The sequence below is a fragment of the Pithys albifrons genome, chromosome 4 (assembly GCF_047495875.1).
Source record: "Pithys albifrons albifrons isolate INPA30051 chromosome 4, PitAlb_v1, whole genome shotgun sequence".
In the NCBI taxonomy this organism is placed as follows: Eukaryota; Metazoa; Chordata; class Aves; order Passeriformes; family Thamnophilidae; genus Pithys; species Pithys albifrons.
The window spans coordinates 39,522,964-39,541,030 of NC_092461.1; the positions used below are offsets into that span (position 1 = coordinate 39,522,964).

Below are 18,067 nucleotides of genomic sequence, written 5' to 3' on the forward strand. Positions count from 1 at the left end.
CAAAATAAGGTCCTCATCTGGTCCTGAGGACAAGACACATAGTCATTTCATGGGTTGTATTTTCAGGCTGACCCTTCTTACACACACACACACACACACACATGACTTCTCTCTCCCTCAGTAATTTCCAATAAGTGATTGTTACCCTGATCATCAAGAGTCTTCACTAGGCACTGACTTGAAGAAAAGAAAAAAGTCCTCACATATACATACAAATTTAAGCATACTTGTATTTCCTGATCAATTAGGATTTTACAAAACTCATTAACCAGAGATGCACAACAAAAATAATATACATATATTGTAACTTTTTATTTAAGTAAGCTAAGGGTGTGTATTTGGCTCAGAACTTTTTATCCTTGACTTTAAAGAGACTGACTGCAAATAATACAAAAAAATAGAAAATGTAAAATTAATCAATATTCTCAAAGTTGTCACAATTTTTGAAACCACTTGTATAAATTCCACAAACTTTGTGTACCCTTAAAGTGGCATTATTTAGTTACCATATATAATGATATTTGAAAATACTATTACTTTACCCTAAAGTTTAACAACAGACATATTCATGATGGGTGTAATTTCAATAGGGTATCAAAACTGATCATGGTTAGAAAAATATACATACTTTTGCTTCTGGAAAAGAACAGGTCATATTCATCAAATAAAATACTAAATAAAGTCTCTCCACAGATTTTCTTCACAGTCCAAGATAAAATGTATGTTTATACACAGCTTATGCATCTGCCATTTTCAAGATAGAGTCACAGTTTCACCAGTACAGAAGAACAAAATCTGTTACTGCTCTCCAGACTATTGACTGCACCCACATGTGATTGTTTGGGCAAGCCAAGAGTGGAGCCATACAGTGATACCTAAACCAATCACAGAAAAGGCAAAGTAAAATGCAGATGCACAAGAACAAAGGAAAGCACATTGGTAACAAGAACATCAAGAGGAATAGTAACCAACAGGAATAGACATGAACTCTTTAGTAGCATGCAGCAATTCCTACAGGAAAAATAATCCCACCATACTCCAAGTATTAAAAGGACACTTTTATGGTACTTCTCATTAATTTTCAGAAGTAATATTAAAGATTACTGTCTACTGGAAATAACCTGGACTAAATTTGTTTCAGTGGATAAAGTTTGTTGCTGTGCTTCAGTTTGTGGCAGTGTTGAACTTCAGTTGCAAAACAAACAAAGCAAAACAAACCCAAACTTCTAAGGTTTTAAAAAGAAGTGATAGGAAGAAATTTTCAGAAACATGTGCTTTCAGTACCTGAGTGCACTGCAATAGCCAGCATAGCTATGGTTTGATTATTACTTGTTTAAATGAATTCTGGTGAAAAGAATGGATTCAGAAGAGCAACATGGCACTGGCAACACTGACTGAAGTTAAAGATATGGTAACACATCAAGATCTGATATCCTTTACAGTGTCCTTTAAGCATCAACAAACTAGTATCTTACCTGCAACTGAAACAGAAGAGAGGCAAATCCTAACGAAATAATCCAAATCAAGAATGTTGTAATATTTCACAGTAATAAAGAAACAGTCTATGGAACTAGTGAACAGAAAAAGCATGAAGCATAATAGCAGCATATGGTTTACAGTTTTCACTTCTCAGTTTATTAATATCGGTGGTGCACTCAGCAATGGATAAAGCAAGGAAAGAAAATCTGTCAAAACTGGGAATGATCTACCACATGTCAACACTTAATTATGGTCTTTGTAAACAGCTAACTCCTTTTTGAACTTAAGTTGCAAAGAAAAGAATATTTACATATAATATATATGTATATAACCACAAAACCAAAATTAAGTTAAATCCTTATCAAGAAAATTGCATTTTGAAGAGAAGAAAACATAATACAATATTAAATAGTACACGTCCAAAGATTTTGAAGGCATTATGATTTCCATGTTTATTTCTTCCAGTCATTTTCCCCTGGATTTTAATAGACTAAATACTTCATTTCAGAGTAAATAAGTGGAAATATTATAGAGCAGCTCCGGTAAAGAATAGCTCCACTACTGAAAACTGCTCGAGGTGCCGTGATCCAGGACTCTGACTTAAAGCAAAAATAAATGGCATATAAAGCCACAGCAAAGAAGTGGCCAATCAGTACCATTGGTTTAGGAGACAGCCTGTATTAAAAAAAAAAATAGAACAGGTAAATAATAGAATCAGAAAGCCCTGACAAGTTTTCATGTTACAAATAGAGACCTCCACTCAAGATTACACCCCCCAATGTAGGCAGTTCTGGCCCTGCTGTCTCAACTGAAAAATACAATTTGGTTCTCTTGCAGCTGCTTCACACTCTGTATTCCCTCCTACAGCACAGCCAACATAGCCTGCTGCTTTCTCTGCATTTCCAGTATTCTGTGTCTGCCTTTATCATCCCCCAGAAGAATATTCTCAACAGGCTCTTCAGTTTTAGCTCTCATTCCAAAAAGAGAAATGTAAAAGCACTCAGGTGTTCAGAGTAGTATGATCTACTGTGCATTCATTAGTTTCTGAGGGGTCATTCAAACACCTCCATAGCTAGAGATTTCCCTGTTCCCTACAATCTTTAATGAGAGGCCTCATCCTTCACTACTCTCAACTTGTCAAGTAGGAAACATCTCCACCAGCTGCTCCGTGGGTCTGGACCACTCCACTTCATTCAAACTCCTGTGCCACCTATACTAACTTCTCTCCAGCTTTTACTGGCCTTTTTTACACAGAAAGAAAGAAAAAAAACAGTCAGCATTTAAAGGCAGTTTCTAATAAAGTTCCAGCCTTTAGTAAAATCTTAACAACACAGGCTTGTAAGGGCCATTCTCCCTGTGCAAAGCAGATCTCACAGGGGCTGACGGTGCTCAGCCCCATTCACATGAACTACTGACAGGACAGTGAACTTACACAGAGAGCAATCCCACAGGACCTGAGACACATTCTCCTCCAAGTCTGAAGTAATGGAAACAGGCTTTCTTTAGCTGATGCAAGGAATCTAAAAAATAATTAAAATTACTCAATAAATATATTCAACACATACCAAAACATTTTTCTGCATACATAGCAGTGACATTAAATCAGGTCTTTGGTAGCAGTTCTTCTGTTCAATTCAGCTGGATTTTAAGCTGGTTTTCTTTAGGAAACGGATAGTTTTACAGAATATCTACCCAATTTTGCATTAACTGACGCAAGTGCTTCCTATTTTTTGTTTGTGGGGTTTTTCTTTGGTTTTGGTTTTTTAAGACTAACTTCAGACTTGCCTTCACATTGCTAAAACTCAGTCTACATCACACTATAACTAAACAACTAGGCAGAGAACATGAGCTAACTTACTGAAATACTTTAATATATTTTTGTATCAATATATATACATATGTATATATTCATATATACACACAAACACATGGACACATGGTCATATGCATGCCTTCCTCAGGCATTTTTAATTACCAAGTCATAACTAGTAATTAGTCAGGGGTTATCATTACAATATATTTACCATCTCTGGCAGCAAAGAGTTCATAAAGTGCCTGGGCAAGAACATTCACTACAAAAGAATGAGATTTTTTTCTTGACCAGTAAAATGTTCTTTTAGCCTGAAAATGGAAAAAAAAAATCCTGTCAGTAAATACAGAGTAGCATTCAAAAGATTCACAAATAGGTGGCAAGAGTCATGCTTATGGAAATGCAGCGTGGATTTAGTGATATGCCAGATCAGTTCCAAGCGAGGTCATTAAGGAATTTTGGAAACTTGTTGAACCAGTTATCTAGGCTCCTCTTACACTAAATATATGGAAAAAAAGGTAGTTCCAGAGCATGCTTTGTCTCATCCTACAGTAGTTGGCTGGGGTAGGTTGAAACTCACCTCATTCTCTCAGTTGACTGATAATAACTAGGAAATAATGGGAAGTGTGAGGTGATAGGCTGAGATGTAAGTATCTGCATTTGGTCAGGTAAGTCCTGAACTGTCCCCTCTAAGTGCTTCTCAATTTTTAAATTCATTTTTTAATCAGCTGCTTGTAGTCTATAATTATACTATCTGTAATTTAGCCAAGACAGTATGTCTTACCTGATCAAAAGGAGTGAACAAATAAATTAGAAATCTTATTATCTACTCATCAGAACTTTGGGTCTACATTCCACTGAAAAAATAAACCTCACACGAACACTGATGGTGCTGATCCTGGGAAAAGGATTTCGTCTGATTTATTACTGTGACATTAATGCAGTGGGCAAGAGGATCATAGAGCACTGAGATGTGTCTTGAAAGACTTAGTACACAAGCTCATTATTCTGTAAGTTCCACTCACACAAGTGTAACGGTCCAAACCCACCACATTTAGCATCAATCTGGGCAAAAATACACTACTAATATTGGAAGATCAGTTCTATGAGCAAAGCATCCTGACTGGACACAGCACATCAGTCTCCTCAAGTAAAATACAGCAAGTCTGTAAGCACAGGTTTAAAACTGCTTTTTGCACAACACTCACAAACCAGAACTTCACTGGTGAATCCCTGATGTCTAATTATTCTATCCAAACCTTTGAAAACCTACTTGTCCCTGAAAACTTACAAGTGTGTCATTGAATTACAGAAAAAGCTGCCTAAAGTAAATCCAAAATAAAGAAATCACCTTAAGAACATCAGAATCTTCATAAAGGTCTGGAATATCCTGGAGCAAACTTTTCCATATTTTAACATCATTTAAAATAACACTCATTCCTCCTCCAGTTAGAGGGTGTCTTATATTATATGCATCTCCTAAAAGAAGAACACCTAGAAGAGAAAAAATAATGAGATTCTGCATGGCCACTACATAATATTAGAGCTCAAACCCTTTATTTAAAAAAATTTAAAAAAAAAACAAAAAGAAAAACCAACCAAAAAAACCCCTAAGAATTAATTCCCAACAGAAAATGAGATAACAACTAGAAATTTAAAAAGGAAAAAAAAAGGAAAAAACACCTTTTAAATTAATTTCTTTTTTTTAATGACGTTTTCTTAGAAAGACCACACTTGTATACGTTTGATCAACTGAGTGAATTAAACTTAGAGATAAAGCAGGCACTGATTTAAAAGTCTGGTATCAATATAAACATTCCAGTTAAACTATACCCAAGGTATACATTTTCAAACTATTATTTTTCGTAGAAGAATTATGAGACAACTGTATTGAACAGCAAATATACATCTATGACAACAAAGTCCTATTTCCCAGAAGATGTTTATAATTACTTTTTCCTTCCATTTATTTCATAACACACACCTTTCTTGTTTACAGCTGAAGGAGGCAAGAAGCTGGCTGGCATAGTCCTCAAACGATCATTCTGAACTGCTACTAAGAATGGTTCCTTTAAGTGATCTGCAATAAGCAAATATTTTAGTTACAGTATTTACACAGAAGTAATCTGTACATAACCTATCTTAAGCTCTTCTTAGAGATAAAATCCTTCTGAGTGGCCAGCCTCACAGATGTGAGCTGAACTCACTGTGATGTGGAATCAAAGAAGGGTGAATGGATACTGCAACATTAACTGCACACACGGACAAACCACACAGTTCAACAGATTCAATGAAATGTGCCCTTTTGTGGCATATTTAAATGTGATAATTATCTAGAAGTCTCTGTAGACTTACCAGGCAGTTGTGGATGAATGTTCTCAATCATGTATTCTTTTAAATTTTTTGGCATTTCCCCTCGAATATCAACAAGGACCCGAGTCTCAGTTGAAGAAATCTTATAAATAAGCACTGGACTTGTTTTAGCTAAAACAAGTTCAGCATAATTAGCTTTAAACTGTGGTGCATCCTTAAAAAGGAAAGAAGGGGGGGGAAAGATTGAAACTGTTTAATGAAAGGATACTAGATGTCAGACACACAAAATAATTCACTAAAATACTTTGAAATAAAATCCTGCATCATGTCAAGTTTGTGTTGTTTGTCTCTCAAATGAAGAAAACTTCAGTGAACTTCAGTGAACTGAACTTCAGTGTAGGAGCAATTCTTTTGCCAATACATATTAATATTTACTAGAATATATACTCATTTATAGATTTTATATGAATACCTCATCAATATTTAATACATGCAATTGAAAACCCGTAATGTAATCAATGTAGTAGTTTTCAGTAAGATTGTTCTGTTTTCTTTTCATAACGAAAGTGGAGGGAGGGAAAGAAATACACAAGCCTGACTACAACTCCATGGGGACACCAATGGAAGAAGAATCAGAGGGTTCTACCTCGTGAGATCTTAAACAAGATTCCAAAAACAGAGAAACCTGGGCAGTGGTGACTGGGTCAAGGACCCAAGAAGTGCTGAAGTTTCTCCAAGTTGCTTCCAGTCTAGTGAAAATTCTGTCAGTTCTGGTTCATTCTCCCTTAATTATTTTTGCTGCTAATGCAACATTTAATGCAGCAGCTACAGAGCTAAGACCCAGACAGGATCTTGATCTGGGTTCTCCAAATACCCAGCTATCAACGTAGACTCCCAGTCCGAAACCAGGACACCACCTTCTCTCTGCAAGTTTATAGTCCTGAAGGCAAATATATACCTGGTTACAAGATACCTCCCACCTTCAGGTAGGAACACAGTTTGGGTATTCTCCTGGAGTATAAAATGTAGGTGCTTTGACTCACAGCTGCAGGCATGGTCTAAAACTCAAGACTTCCACTCCCTGAACAAATATGGTAAGTACCATGAAAAAAGGAGTGTCACCACCTTAGGTACCAGTATCTTAACACAAACATGTCAAAGCACATATATCCAGGTTAACTATTTTATAAATTGGGTCCTAGGTTTACAGTAGGGCCTATTTCTGATCCAGAGCATAGTGTTAAATAAAACACAGCACTAACAGTGCACATGGCACTACCTTATGTAAGATGCTGAAACATTTTTTTCCTAAAATAAAATTAAATTTCCATGAACTGGTCTAGTGAGTCCAGTGCTCAGTTTAAACTAGCTATGCTGAATCCCAATACATTTTTGAACCTTCCCCTGTTCAACAGTATGCTTAAGATTAGCACTAGACTCCACTCAGAGTCAGAAATCTAACTTTTAACCACAATATCTACTTTAAAACACACAAACCAAAGCCAAAGCTGCCTTACATATACTTAAGAGTGTTTGAAGAGATGAAAATATAATCTGTAACTATACCAATATGGGAAGTATGACATAGTAAATTCAATTATCCTTGAGCTGGGATGGAGTATGCATCAACAATTTAATAGATAAAAACATAGACCAAAATTTCCAAGCACTCATCAAAGGGACATAAAACCTGACCAAACAGTTGCATAAATATCTAAAAGCATAGTTCTAACTGATTCTGTTGGAAAAGGTAATGAACAACAACATACTCAGTGAAATTCAGACCCACATTAAGAAGCACTAGCATACTGGCTTATATAGTATTACACATAAAAGTTACCTTCAAAATGCAACCAACAAAATGGGATGAAACAGTAACTTTATTGGATACCAAGTTTTTCCTAAACTTGGAGAAAAGTCCATCAGCTACAACTGTAAGTGGTGCATGAAGTTCCTGCAGCATGAAGAAAAATAAAGATTTGCCACTGTCAATTTTACTTCAGAACAGTGAGAACCAACTCCCAAGCTCTCCTTTGCAATTGTACATTGTGTTCTACAATACAATAAACACCTAAGAGGATCACAGACTACATTAACAACATATGTATTAAGGCATACAGTATTTTTTGCCTCCCTCATATTCATATTTATTTCCTCTAAAAGGTCATCTAATGCTATACTCTGGCTTTTTTAGACATGCATTCAGATAACACAGCTATGGGAACTGTGTAGGAACCTAGACAAATAAAAGACATGAAAGAGGAGTAATTGCTCCCTTAAGCTTTCAGAAGAAAAAAAAAAGAAGAAATTTTAAAATAAGTTTATATTAAAGAACTATGCTTAAGCAACTGAAGAAAACCAAAGCAAAGTGTGCTTACTGATATGCAGTAAGCACATTGGATCCTTTTTAAAAAGCCAAGCCAGGAACTCTGAGCAGTTCCTAGTATACTTAGGAACTATAACAAATAGTGTATTTAGACAAAATACAAATCTGAATAAATTGATCAGGTTCAGCCTGAAGGTCTGTGCAAATTCCTGATGTTTAATAGATACAGTGTTCTCAAACACAAGCAAATAATTCCAATAACTAAAATATATTTTCAAGCATGTTACTGTTATAGTTAATATAACAACATTATTATACTAGCAAGAATTCCGAGTTAGATGTTCCCTTCTACCTACAGCTTTCTCGTTGTCAATATATTCAGTGATTGAACCTCAAATGACAACAGATTTACCCTGAAAGTTAGTCCTTGGCCTTCAGCAATCTCATACACTTGGCATAAGCAGTAAAATAGTTTTCTTCTAAGCTTTCAGTATGTACAAAAAAAGCATGTTTCATTAGTCCTGCCAGGAAATCTTTTACTATTGGTTGGAGGCATCTGGTGAGCCACAATGTGAATGGGCTCCTCCAGAAACAGTTCCCTCCAGAATCAAAACGAACTCTGTCACTTCACAGAATCATGGAATATCCTGAGTTGGCAGGGACTCACAAGCATCAGTGACCAGCTTGACATCTTCTGCTGTGTGAGGGGAAGTTGGAAAAATTCAGGGTAGAATAAATCTGAGTAATCTAATACATGCTTTATGGTGTGTGTGCTTACAGACGTGAGCTCCTGAGGAGAGTTAACAAAACCTCTTTCCAGTGGATTCCCAGATTGGATGATTGCAAGCTAATTTTTCCTGCAACTAGACCAAGGTCACCTGCCCGTATGGGTCCCCTGGTGTCTAAGGAGCTGAACATTCATGCAACAATTTTTCCACAGTCAGCATACTAAACTTTGAATCTATTCAGTTAACTGGTTATGATAGATTTTGTAAGTTGACTTTTAGGGTACTCCTTTCTTTAGGAAAGCAGGCTAAGAAATGTAAACAGGCTTGAGTTTTGCTTTTTTATTCAACTAAGACTCTCCTAGATGTAAAAACTCATATGTAGGGAAACATAATTAAGAGTAAATGTTTAATGGAAATTTTTAACATCAGATTTCTAAAATCAAAGCAAATCTAAGCCAGTAAATGAAACAGCTCTTTCCAGCCACAGAACTTCAGCATTCGGAGGAAAACATGAATTTGTTTATCCCCAGTATGCATATAGGAAACTTGAGTCTTTGGAACAACATTCATGCTCTCCGGAAAGACAGACTGAAACACTGGTCACCCTACCACTGGTAAACTAAGTCACACTTAAAATTACAACATCCATAAATGTGAGAAGCTTAAAAGCAAAACTCAAAGCAAAATATCTACTTTTGTACTATCTTTTTCCACCCCCTGAACAAAACAAAACAAAACAAAACCCCTTTATATATTGCTGGATGATAAAGCCAGTTGGATTTGAGAAAAAATACCTTTCCTCTCCAAACTCCATGTCTTTCCCACACTTGTGTGTGATTCAATGCTTTATTCTACTAGAGTGGATTTCCTAATATGGTTTTGTTCCTTTTACATGACATGTAAGACAGACCAAGGAACAGGACTTGGGAACTCCCTCCTCCTCCAGCTACCTCAAGAGGGCTCAAGGATGTTGTTACCACTCTCTTACAGCTTCCTACTCACAGTACTTTGCAATCAAGTGGGCTTGAAATGCCATTTGCCTGAGAAGAGTCTAAAACCAGCTTGTTCTCCTATGACTTTGGCAAGTACTTTCAAAAGGCTCTCTCACATATGGTTTTATGCCACTATTTCTCTTTCTAAACAATTCAAAGATGAAAGATATTGTTACTAATGCTGAGGGCAGATCTTCCAGCTACTCAGGAACTTTCTCCATCTAGTACACAGAGGGCAGCAGGAGATTTCCATCTTCCCAATCAGAGCACATCTGAACCCACCACATAACTTCAGGCAGAAAAGGAATTCCGAAGTCAACAAAGAGGGTTAAAAATTTCTTTTTGCTAAGAATAGGCAGCATAACCACAACTTCAGCACAAACATTCTACCCAGACTGGTCTTTCCCAAAGTTTTTAAGTTCTCATGGTTTCACAGCATTTAGCCAAGAGTTTGGCAGTAGCTGATGCAAAGAACATTAATCAAACTGGTGACACAACTAAAATAGGCCATAACACTCTGTCATCCAAGAAATGACTGGACAGAGCTTTCTCTGTGAATCAGTAACTATCTTATTTTCAATCCCTTATGACATGGTGAAACTATATGTGGAAATGCAGATCATTACACACAGGCAAAGCACAAATCCTAATATAGTGGTTTTCTCACCAGGAACTCTCGAAAGATTTTAAACTCCAGACATATGAATATTGAAACAAATCATGAACTGAATTCTCCAGAGACACTGAAAGCAGAAGCTGTGTAAGAAGTTATAACAAGAATTCCCATATTCCAGGACTGTATCTACTAGAAAGTAATCTCCCTTAATTAAAGCTTTTGCTTTCATGATAACTGGATTATTTCTGCACTGGTGTGCTGGAATACAAGTTTTTTAAAAATTATACATATATATATATGTATATATATATGTGTATATATATGTGTGTATATATATATATGTGTGTGTGCGTGTATATATATATATATGAAGCAATCCTCAATTTTCTCAATAGTTTAACATGGACCATAACAGACAACTGTCTTACCTTAGTGTCTCCTGTTTCTTTGTCCTTGTACTGAACACCCACAACACAGTCATCTTCCTCAAGCAACTGTAAGACAGTCCCCTCAATGAATTTTGCACTAAAATGGAGGGGGTTAAAACAGAAGAGGATTAACGATTCCAACATTTCAAGGCACTAGACACAGAAGAAAAACCAAATTTTCCCTAATCTTGCCTCTGCCAACACAGTTCCTTTAAAGCTTGTGGGGAAGTGTTCTTGACCACTTTTTGAAGCCACATTAAATGTCAAAAAGTGCTGGTCATTAATTTAAGTTCAACATTACCTTTGGTTTGATACCGGAATATTCAAAGAACTGTAGTGTGTATCTTGAACACCCTGCTATTGATTAGAATCCCCAGTTGTGTTTCAGGTGCTCCACGGACAGGAGGGAGAGGAAGGATGAGAGGAGTTTCACACGTAATAATGGTCAGAAATCTGACAGCTGACTGAGTCATCTCTACTAAATGTTGGGAATTGCTGACAGCGCAGGTGAGACCCAACTCCAAGTAGAATCAAGGAGCAAGATCAGCAGCACTTAAACATTTAACATCTATACCAAATAAAAATGAGACACATAATTCTCAGAGCAGTCCAAACTAATTTAACCTGTTTAGGACACAGAGGTCTAGCCAGATACCTCAGGAATTCAGAACACATTTGGGATTGTTTGGGGTTTTTTGTTAATTACGCTTTTGAAGTTCTGCTGGCACTTCTTTTCTAGTAAGTATCCCTTGCCTCTACCCCTCAACTACAGCTCTTTCAGGTTCAGAAATTAAATCACCATAAACATATCCCTTTTGGGTCTGAGCTGTTAGACCTGATCACAGCAGTTCAGACTTAGCAGCTCAAAACGGGACACTGTCTCTCCCTCACAAATATTCCGTATCCAGGTGAAATTCTACAAGTTGGAGAACTGAGCTAAAGGTCCACATGAGAATACAACAGCTTGCTATTTTAGGCTCTCAGAAGGAAAACAAAAAGTTCAATTCATGCCTTTTCTACATGTCATCCAGCACCAAAATTTCAGAGCAGATCATGACTGGATTAATTTGCCAGGCAACAGGCACTGTGGCTGTAACAAAACACGAATGGTTATGTGTGAGCACACTGACAGAAACTTCCACAGAAGGGACTTCAGCAGCATGACAGTAGAACAGAGCTCTGCAGATCCCACTGCATCCAAGTTTCATTTACAGTTGTCAGTTATCTATGAAAGTGTTCACTTCTTCCAGTTCACACCCACAATAAATCAGTTTATAATTATACAGAATTAATTTATTATTATAAACTAATGCTCTACCTCTTGACTTGCAAAATTCATTTTACTCATCTGAAATAAATTCATATTGCCTAGTACTTGCAAAGAGGGTATTTAACCAGTAATCATTATCCTCTATATTTTCACAAGCTTAGAGATGAAAAACAAAACCTCATGGCACTATTAACAGTTCTTGATCTTTCCTGCATCTCAACAGGCAGTTTTCTATGCTACAATTCAAATGGCAAGCAAGCACACACAAAACTAACATTAAAGCATGTGTGGAGAAAAGAGAAAAAATTTTGTTCAAATCATAAACATTAGTTTTTTTAAGGTTTTGCTTCCAAGACTGTGTATAGCTACTGGAGTTTTCTCCAGAAATTGAAGACGTAGGTGCCCAAATTTTATTGAACTTGTAGCCTCAACAAGAAGTCTTTAGCTTTCAGAGCTAGTGAATGCAATTGCCATTAATTTTAACTGTACTACAGAGCTGTTATCCTTTAATGTTGCTTTTAGTAATTCATATAACAGATGTGATAGGAGAAAGCACTTTTCCAGCTCAAAATAAAGACACGTTAAGTAAAAATACGATAATGCCATAGTCCCCTTGTGAGAGGACATACGGCATTTATCATATTTTTAGAGGAAAATAATTATTTAGGTGGGAAAAAAGACGATGCAAAAAAAAAAATCACACAGAAAAAAGCACCAAGAATCTATTCGATTTTAATAAAAGTTTCCTTCTCATCTCTTGGTATATAAGAAAGAAACAGCTGAGAGGAAATACTAAATACTGATTTTTCTTTTCATTATGAAAAGAAAGTGCCTTCAGGAGTCTGAAAAATACAAGTTAGTAACTGAGAAGAACTACTTTCATTTAGTTCTCCTTTTCATTTATTTTGCCTCACTTCTTGTTATTAAAAAATAAAATCAAAAAAGCATGCAACATGCTGCTTGATTTCTGGCATCACTGCTAACATCAGTGGAAGAAATACATGAACCTACCCATTGCAGGAAGGTTGGACTACATGACCTTTAAAGGTCCCTTCTAACACAAACCATGATCAAAGAAATCATGCAAGATGTGCCACACATGTCTTGGTCAAAGAAGTTCTGTGCACTGCTCATCAAGAAGAGGTCACTGCTTCTGGTAAAGTGCCAAACCCAAGAACCAGGAGGAGAGAATCAAACCTTCACTGATCAACTGTTCCCTCTCATGGATGTGCCAGCACCTTGCCTAATATTTAAAGCCTCAGTTTAAAGATTAACTGGTCCCAAAGGGTGGTGTATATATGATATATATGATGTATATGCAACTTATGGACTTGTCTACAGAAAGCAGAATGAGTAACGGTAACTGCTACTTTCTCTCGCTCTTACTCATTGCAGCCCTCTGTGCTGGAACAGAGGGAAACGGTTAAGGAATCTCGTGGATGCTGGGAACAGTGCTACTGAATCCTGGATCCCAGCTGTGCTGTCACAACATGACTCACTTGGGCTCTGCCATAGCTGCCCTTCGGAGACCCATGATGAACTGGCCATGATGAAAAGATCTGCCACTGGCCACACGTCCGTCTTCAGATGTTGGATAAGGAATCTCAACTTCTGACTTGCTCTCTAGGTCATGAATTATGTAACCATTTACCATTTGTGAATCAATACCTTCTACTGTATCTGCAAAATATAAGGCAACAGGTGAGTTAAAAAATTCTTTAAGGAAGCTTAATTACATATTAAAGCTATTTCTCTACACAGGGTCAAATTTTCTTAAAACACACATGGTAAAAAACAAATGTTTTCAAAATGGCAAACTGGAAATACGTAAGTGATTTTAACTCAAATATAAAGCGCAGGTAATGTATTTCTTAATTTTTTACTAAAAACACTGTTGAGTGCAGCAACTGTTGTGTCACAGATATATTTACATTTTGAAATGCACTTACCTTCAAGGCCCAAGTCTCGAAGAGCATTAAATCCTCCAGGTTGCAACAATTCTCCAACTATCCTGTCAGGTTCTTTCAGATCCCTCTCTATTACAGTCACCTTCCTTCCATCCCTTGAGAGTACTGTGGCCAAGGAAGAACCAAGGACACCTGATCCCACAATGATAATTTCTGGATCATATTGAGGCGATAATGTTGTATTTGGAGTGGTCTCCGTCAGATACACATCTGAGAAGTTTACTTCTTTTTTACCCTTTAGAAAACAAAGCCAACAAAGTCACATGTGTTGATGTTTCTGTACCATAACCTTGTCAGAGAGCTGACATTGGACTAGTTCAACTTTGATTCAGGGGACGAAGAGTGCACCAGTAGTTGGAGAGCATCATCTAGTTTAGTTTTGTCCAAAATTAAATCTGTCATACTCTATAATTCAACAAAATCAACATCCTCACAGACAAAATCAACGCCCTTGCTTAAAACTGTCCTGCTGATCAAAGACAAACCACTACCACAAGCGTTAGAAAGACTGAAAGTTGCCATAAAAGACAGTAAGATAAGACCTGTATTCTTGTTCTATGAAGTCAGACACTGATGCCTTCATGCCAGTGAATTGCTCCCACATGGAGGTCTTAGCACTTTATAAAGAAAAAGGTAACAGATTTACTGGATAATATATTTCTCTGGAAAACCCATTTCTTTAATTTTACTATAAGTGAACCTATCTAAGTACCAGCTTATGGTAATACTCAGCATGGAAAAGGGTCAGCAGAAGCAGCTACTTGGGAAATATTATTAAGAAGTGGTCCTGAAATAAAAAGTCACCTGACAGTTAAAAGTATAAGCAAATACACCATTCACCTACATTTAAAGCTGTTGACATACATTTGATTGGTCATCAGTTAATACATTAACTGGTATCTGAAGATGAAGACAAGCTATGCTGTAGAACCTTCCCAACAGCATCTAATCACATACACTTTAAAATGAAAAAAGTTTTAAGGGCCACTTCAGTGCAAAACTGCAAGTCATTTCTCCAGCTGGTAGAAGGGAGTTCAATTCACTCTTTCACAAATGCCTTGGCACAGCAGTGCTGACAGTGGTAAAAATATGATTGCATCAGTGAAACAAATGCCCAGAATAACACTGACACCAGAATTTCTAGTGGCACAGTGTCATGTTTATATCTACAATGCAGCAAGGGAGTGCAAAACTATCTGAATTCAGGTGACACAAAACACTGGGGTAAGGGCAGGTTCTACCAGCCTTTGACTTGCAGCCAAAACCAGTTTCATGTTCTTTTATGCAAGGGGTCAGTGCTAATGTGAAAATGCCCAGAAGTGTCCAGTAACAACCACAGATGTACCAGATCTACGCGTCCACTTCATAGTCTTGGATGACAGGACTCCAGCTAAGCTCCAGGCACCAACTACAGCTTGCCACCACCCCACATCAAGGCTCATGCTGTGTTCAAAGTGAAGAGAATATCTGAGTTTGAGTCCTATACCTATTGTACAACCCACACTGCCATGTAACTTTATCTGTAGTTGTCTAAACAAATGTGTTTTACCCATAAATATTAGGAAGCTGACCACAGAGCCACTGAATGGCTGAGGTTGGAATGGGTCTTTGCAGGTCATCTGGTCCAAAGACCCTGTTCAAATAGACTCAGAGCAGACTGGCCTGGGCCATGTTTTGGATACCTCCAAGGATGGAGGTTTTGCCACTCCTCTGGGCAACATAATGCAGCACTCAGGCACTGTAAATAGTGCTTCCTGATACTCAGAGCAAACCTCCAGTGTTTCAGTCTGTGCCCATCTCCTCTTGTCCTGTCACAGTGCATCAACGAAAAGGGATTGGCTCTTTACACCTTCCCTTCATGTATTTATAAACATTGATATACATTGACATATATATTGATGAAACCTCCCCAAGCCTTTTCTTCTCCAGGCTGAACAGTTGCTCAGCCTTCCCTCAGAGGAGAGATGCTCCAGTCCTTCATCTTTACAGAAGGTTTTTTTTCTGCGAGTATAATAATCCTTTACTACAAATCTTTCTTCAAACACATTTGATTTGACTGCACAAAAACCTTGGTCTACCACTTAAGTAAGTTTTGCTGTTTGTTTTGCCATCCAAAACTAACACAAAATATGACAAATCAGACAAGCATGTAAAGACAAGCCCTCTCCACCCTTTTCTTAGCCCTTTTCCCTCATCAGGGCAGGTCAGTGGCCAGAGGGAAGAGCAGAGGGACCTTGCACCCCATGTGCTGAATCAAACTCACCTTTCTGGATATGGGTTGTTCAACTTGTTGAGATCCTGGGGTGGGTTTGGCCCAGAAAAAGCCAACAAGAGGCAAAGCTGAGAGCACATCAGAGAGCATCCCCAGGTGTGACTTCTGCTTCTGCTGCTGCCGTTGCCTGGGCCCCCTGAAGTGGTACCTGTAGGACAGCAGCAAGCCAAGGGAGAAAAACACCAACACCGAGAGCAGCACCTCCTTGTTAGCGTAAGTCATGAGGTCTCCACACTTTTTATACACGTAGATGAAAGAGGCGATACCCAGAAAGGTCCACATCATGAGGATCACTGTTCCCCCAAAGCTTCACCTTCAACAGATGCTGCTCGAACCAGCGTTCCGTGAAAGGGAGGAAAAAGCGTATTTATAGAAACGCGATGACTTCCTTTGCAATGGAAGGTTTTCCCAATGGGAAATTTTCTAAATGGTAAAACAAGGAGCCCCACAACAGGGACAAGACACAAGAACCTGGAATGAAGCTCCGAACCCCTACCCCTAAAAAAAAAATTACAAAACGTCTTAAGAACCGCCGAGCTCGGCGCGGCACCTCCCAGACACGCGATGCGGGAGGAGGTGGCCCCAGGTCACCGCTGCGCCGAGCCCAGCCCCGCGGTGCGAGGGCCGCGTCTCCCCCGCCGTCGGTGCCGCGGAGCCCGCACGCCGGGATGGGGCGGGGTGGGGCGGAGCGGGGCGGGGCGCGGGCGATGCTCGCTGTACCCGCCCGCGGCAGGGCAACCCGAGCCGCCCCACGGAGCGAAGATGCGCCTCCGCCGCCGCCGCCCCCTGCCCTGCCCGGCTCGGCTCGGCTCGGCTCGGCTCGGCTCGGCTCGGCTCGGCTCGGTTCGGTTCCCGGCGCCTCCCGGCAGGGGCGGGCATGGCCGGGCAGCGGCGGGGGCGGCCCCCCGGCCATGCTAATGAGCAGCGGCCGCCACCGCCCCGCGGGCACCGCGCGCGCGGGCCCCAGCGGCGCCGGCCAATCGGCAGCGCTATGCCGACATGGCGCTATGGCCAGCGGCCAATCGCAGCGCGCGGGGGGCGGGGCCAGCGCGCGCCGGGCGATGTGACGCGTGAGGGCGGGGCGGCGTTGCCTGGAGACGAGATGAGGGGCGGGGCCGTCCCTGCCCGCCCGCAGGGACAGCGGGACCCACCACGGGAATCAGCACCGTGGAGCGGTCGGTGTGAGATGGAAGGGCCCTTAAAGACCATGCGCTTCCAGCCACCCTGCCGGCGGCAAGGACATCTTCCACCAGACCAGGTTGCTCAGAGCCTCCATCCAGCCTGGCCTTGGATGCATCCAGGGATGCGGCATCCACAACCTCTCTGGGCAATGTGTTCCAGTGTCTCATCACCCTCACAACAGAGAATTTCTTCCAAATATCTAAATCTACCTCCTTCAGTTTAAAGCCATTCCCTCTTGCCCTGTCACTTCACGTCCTTGTAGAAAGTCTCTCCCACTCTCTTGGAGCTCCTTTAGGTACTGGAAGGTGCCCTAAGGTGTCCCTGGATCCCTCTCTTCTCCAGGCTGAACAGCATGGTCTCTCTCAGCTTGTCTTCATAGGAGAGGTGCTCCATCCCTCTGACTAACTTTGTGGCCCTGCTCTGGACTCATTCCAGTTGGCCCATGTGTTTTGTGTGTTGGATTCCTCACAGCACTCCAGGTGAGGACTCAGCAGAGTGGAGCAAAGGGGCAGAACCACCTCCCTTGCCCTGCTCCCCACACTGCTGGGGAGGCAGCCCCAGATACAGCTGAGTTTCCTCTTTAGCACTGAGCTGCTCAGGGACACACACCTCTGGACCTCCCGTTTCTCTGAGAGGGACCTTTCTGGGGCTGTGTACTGATTCCAGTGCAACAATATCGAACAT

General features: G+C 39.7%; 1 protein-coding gene across 1 annotated transcript; it reads right to left on the reverse strand.

The window, feature by feature from the left end:
* Positions 1–206: 206 nt before the first annotated feature.
* Positions 207–17,072, reverse strand: SQLE (squalene epoxidase). The gene is made up of 11 exons (XM_071553850.1): positions 16,193–17,072; positions 13,912–14,164; positions 13,462–13,642; positions 10,693–10,789; positions 7,443–7,556; positions 5,645–5,816; positions 5,274–5,369; positions 4,641–4,783; positions 3,504–3,600; positions 2,912–2,999; positions 207–2,154 (listed from the first exon to the last, which is right to left on the reverse strand). The coding sequence occupies exons 1-11, from the start codon at positions 16,484–16,486 to the stop codon at positions 1,962–1,964; spliced, it is 1,728 nt and encodes a 575-aa protein (XP_071409951.1). The 5' UTR covers positions 16,487–17,072; the 3' UTR covers positions 207–1,961.
* Positions 17,073–18,067: the final 995 nt, after the last annotated feature.

Bases quoted from the DNA above. Each gene is read 5' to 3' on its own strand.
- SQLE (XM_071553850.1), bottom strand. From the start codon at position 16,486: ATGATGTGGACCTTTCTGGGTATCGCCTCTTTCATCTACGTGTATAAA. The intron at 14,165-16,192 runs GTGAGTTTGATT...TGTTTTCTAAAG, and splicing joins AACAACCCATATCCAGAAAG to GGTAAAAAAGAAGTAAACTT. The intron at 2,155-2,911 runs GTAAGTTCACTG...TTTTTAATACAG, and splicing joins CCTGTGGGATTGCTCTCTGT to GCTGTCTCCTAAACCAATGG.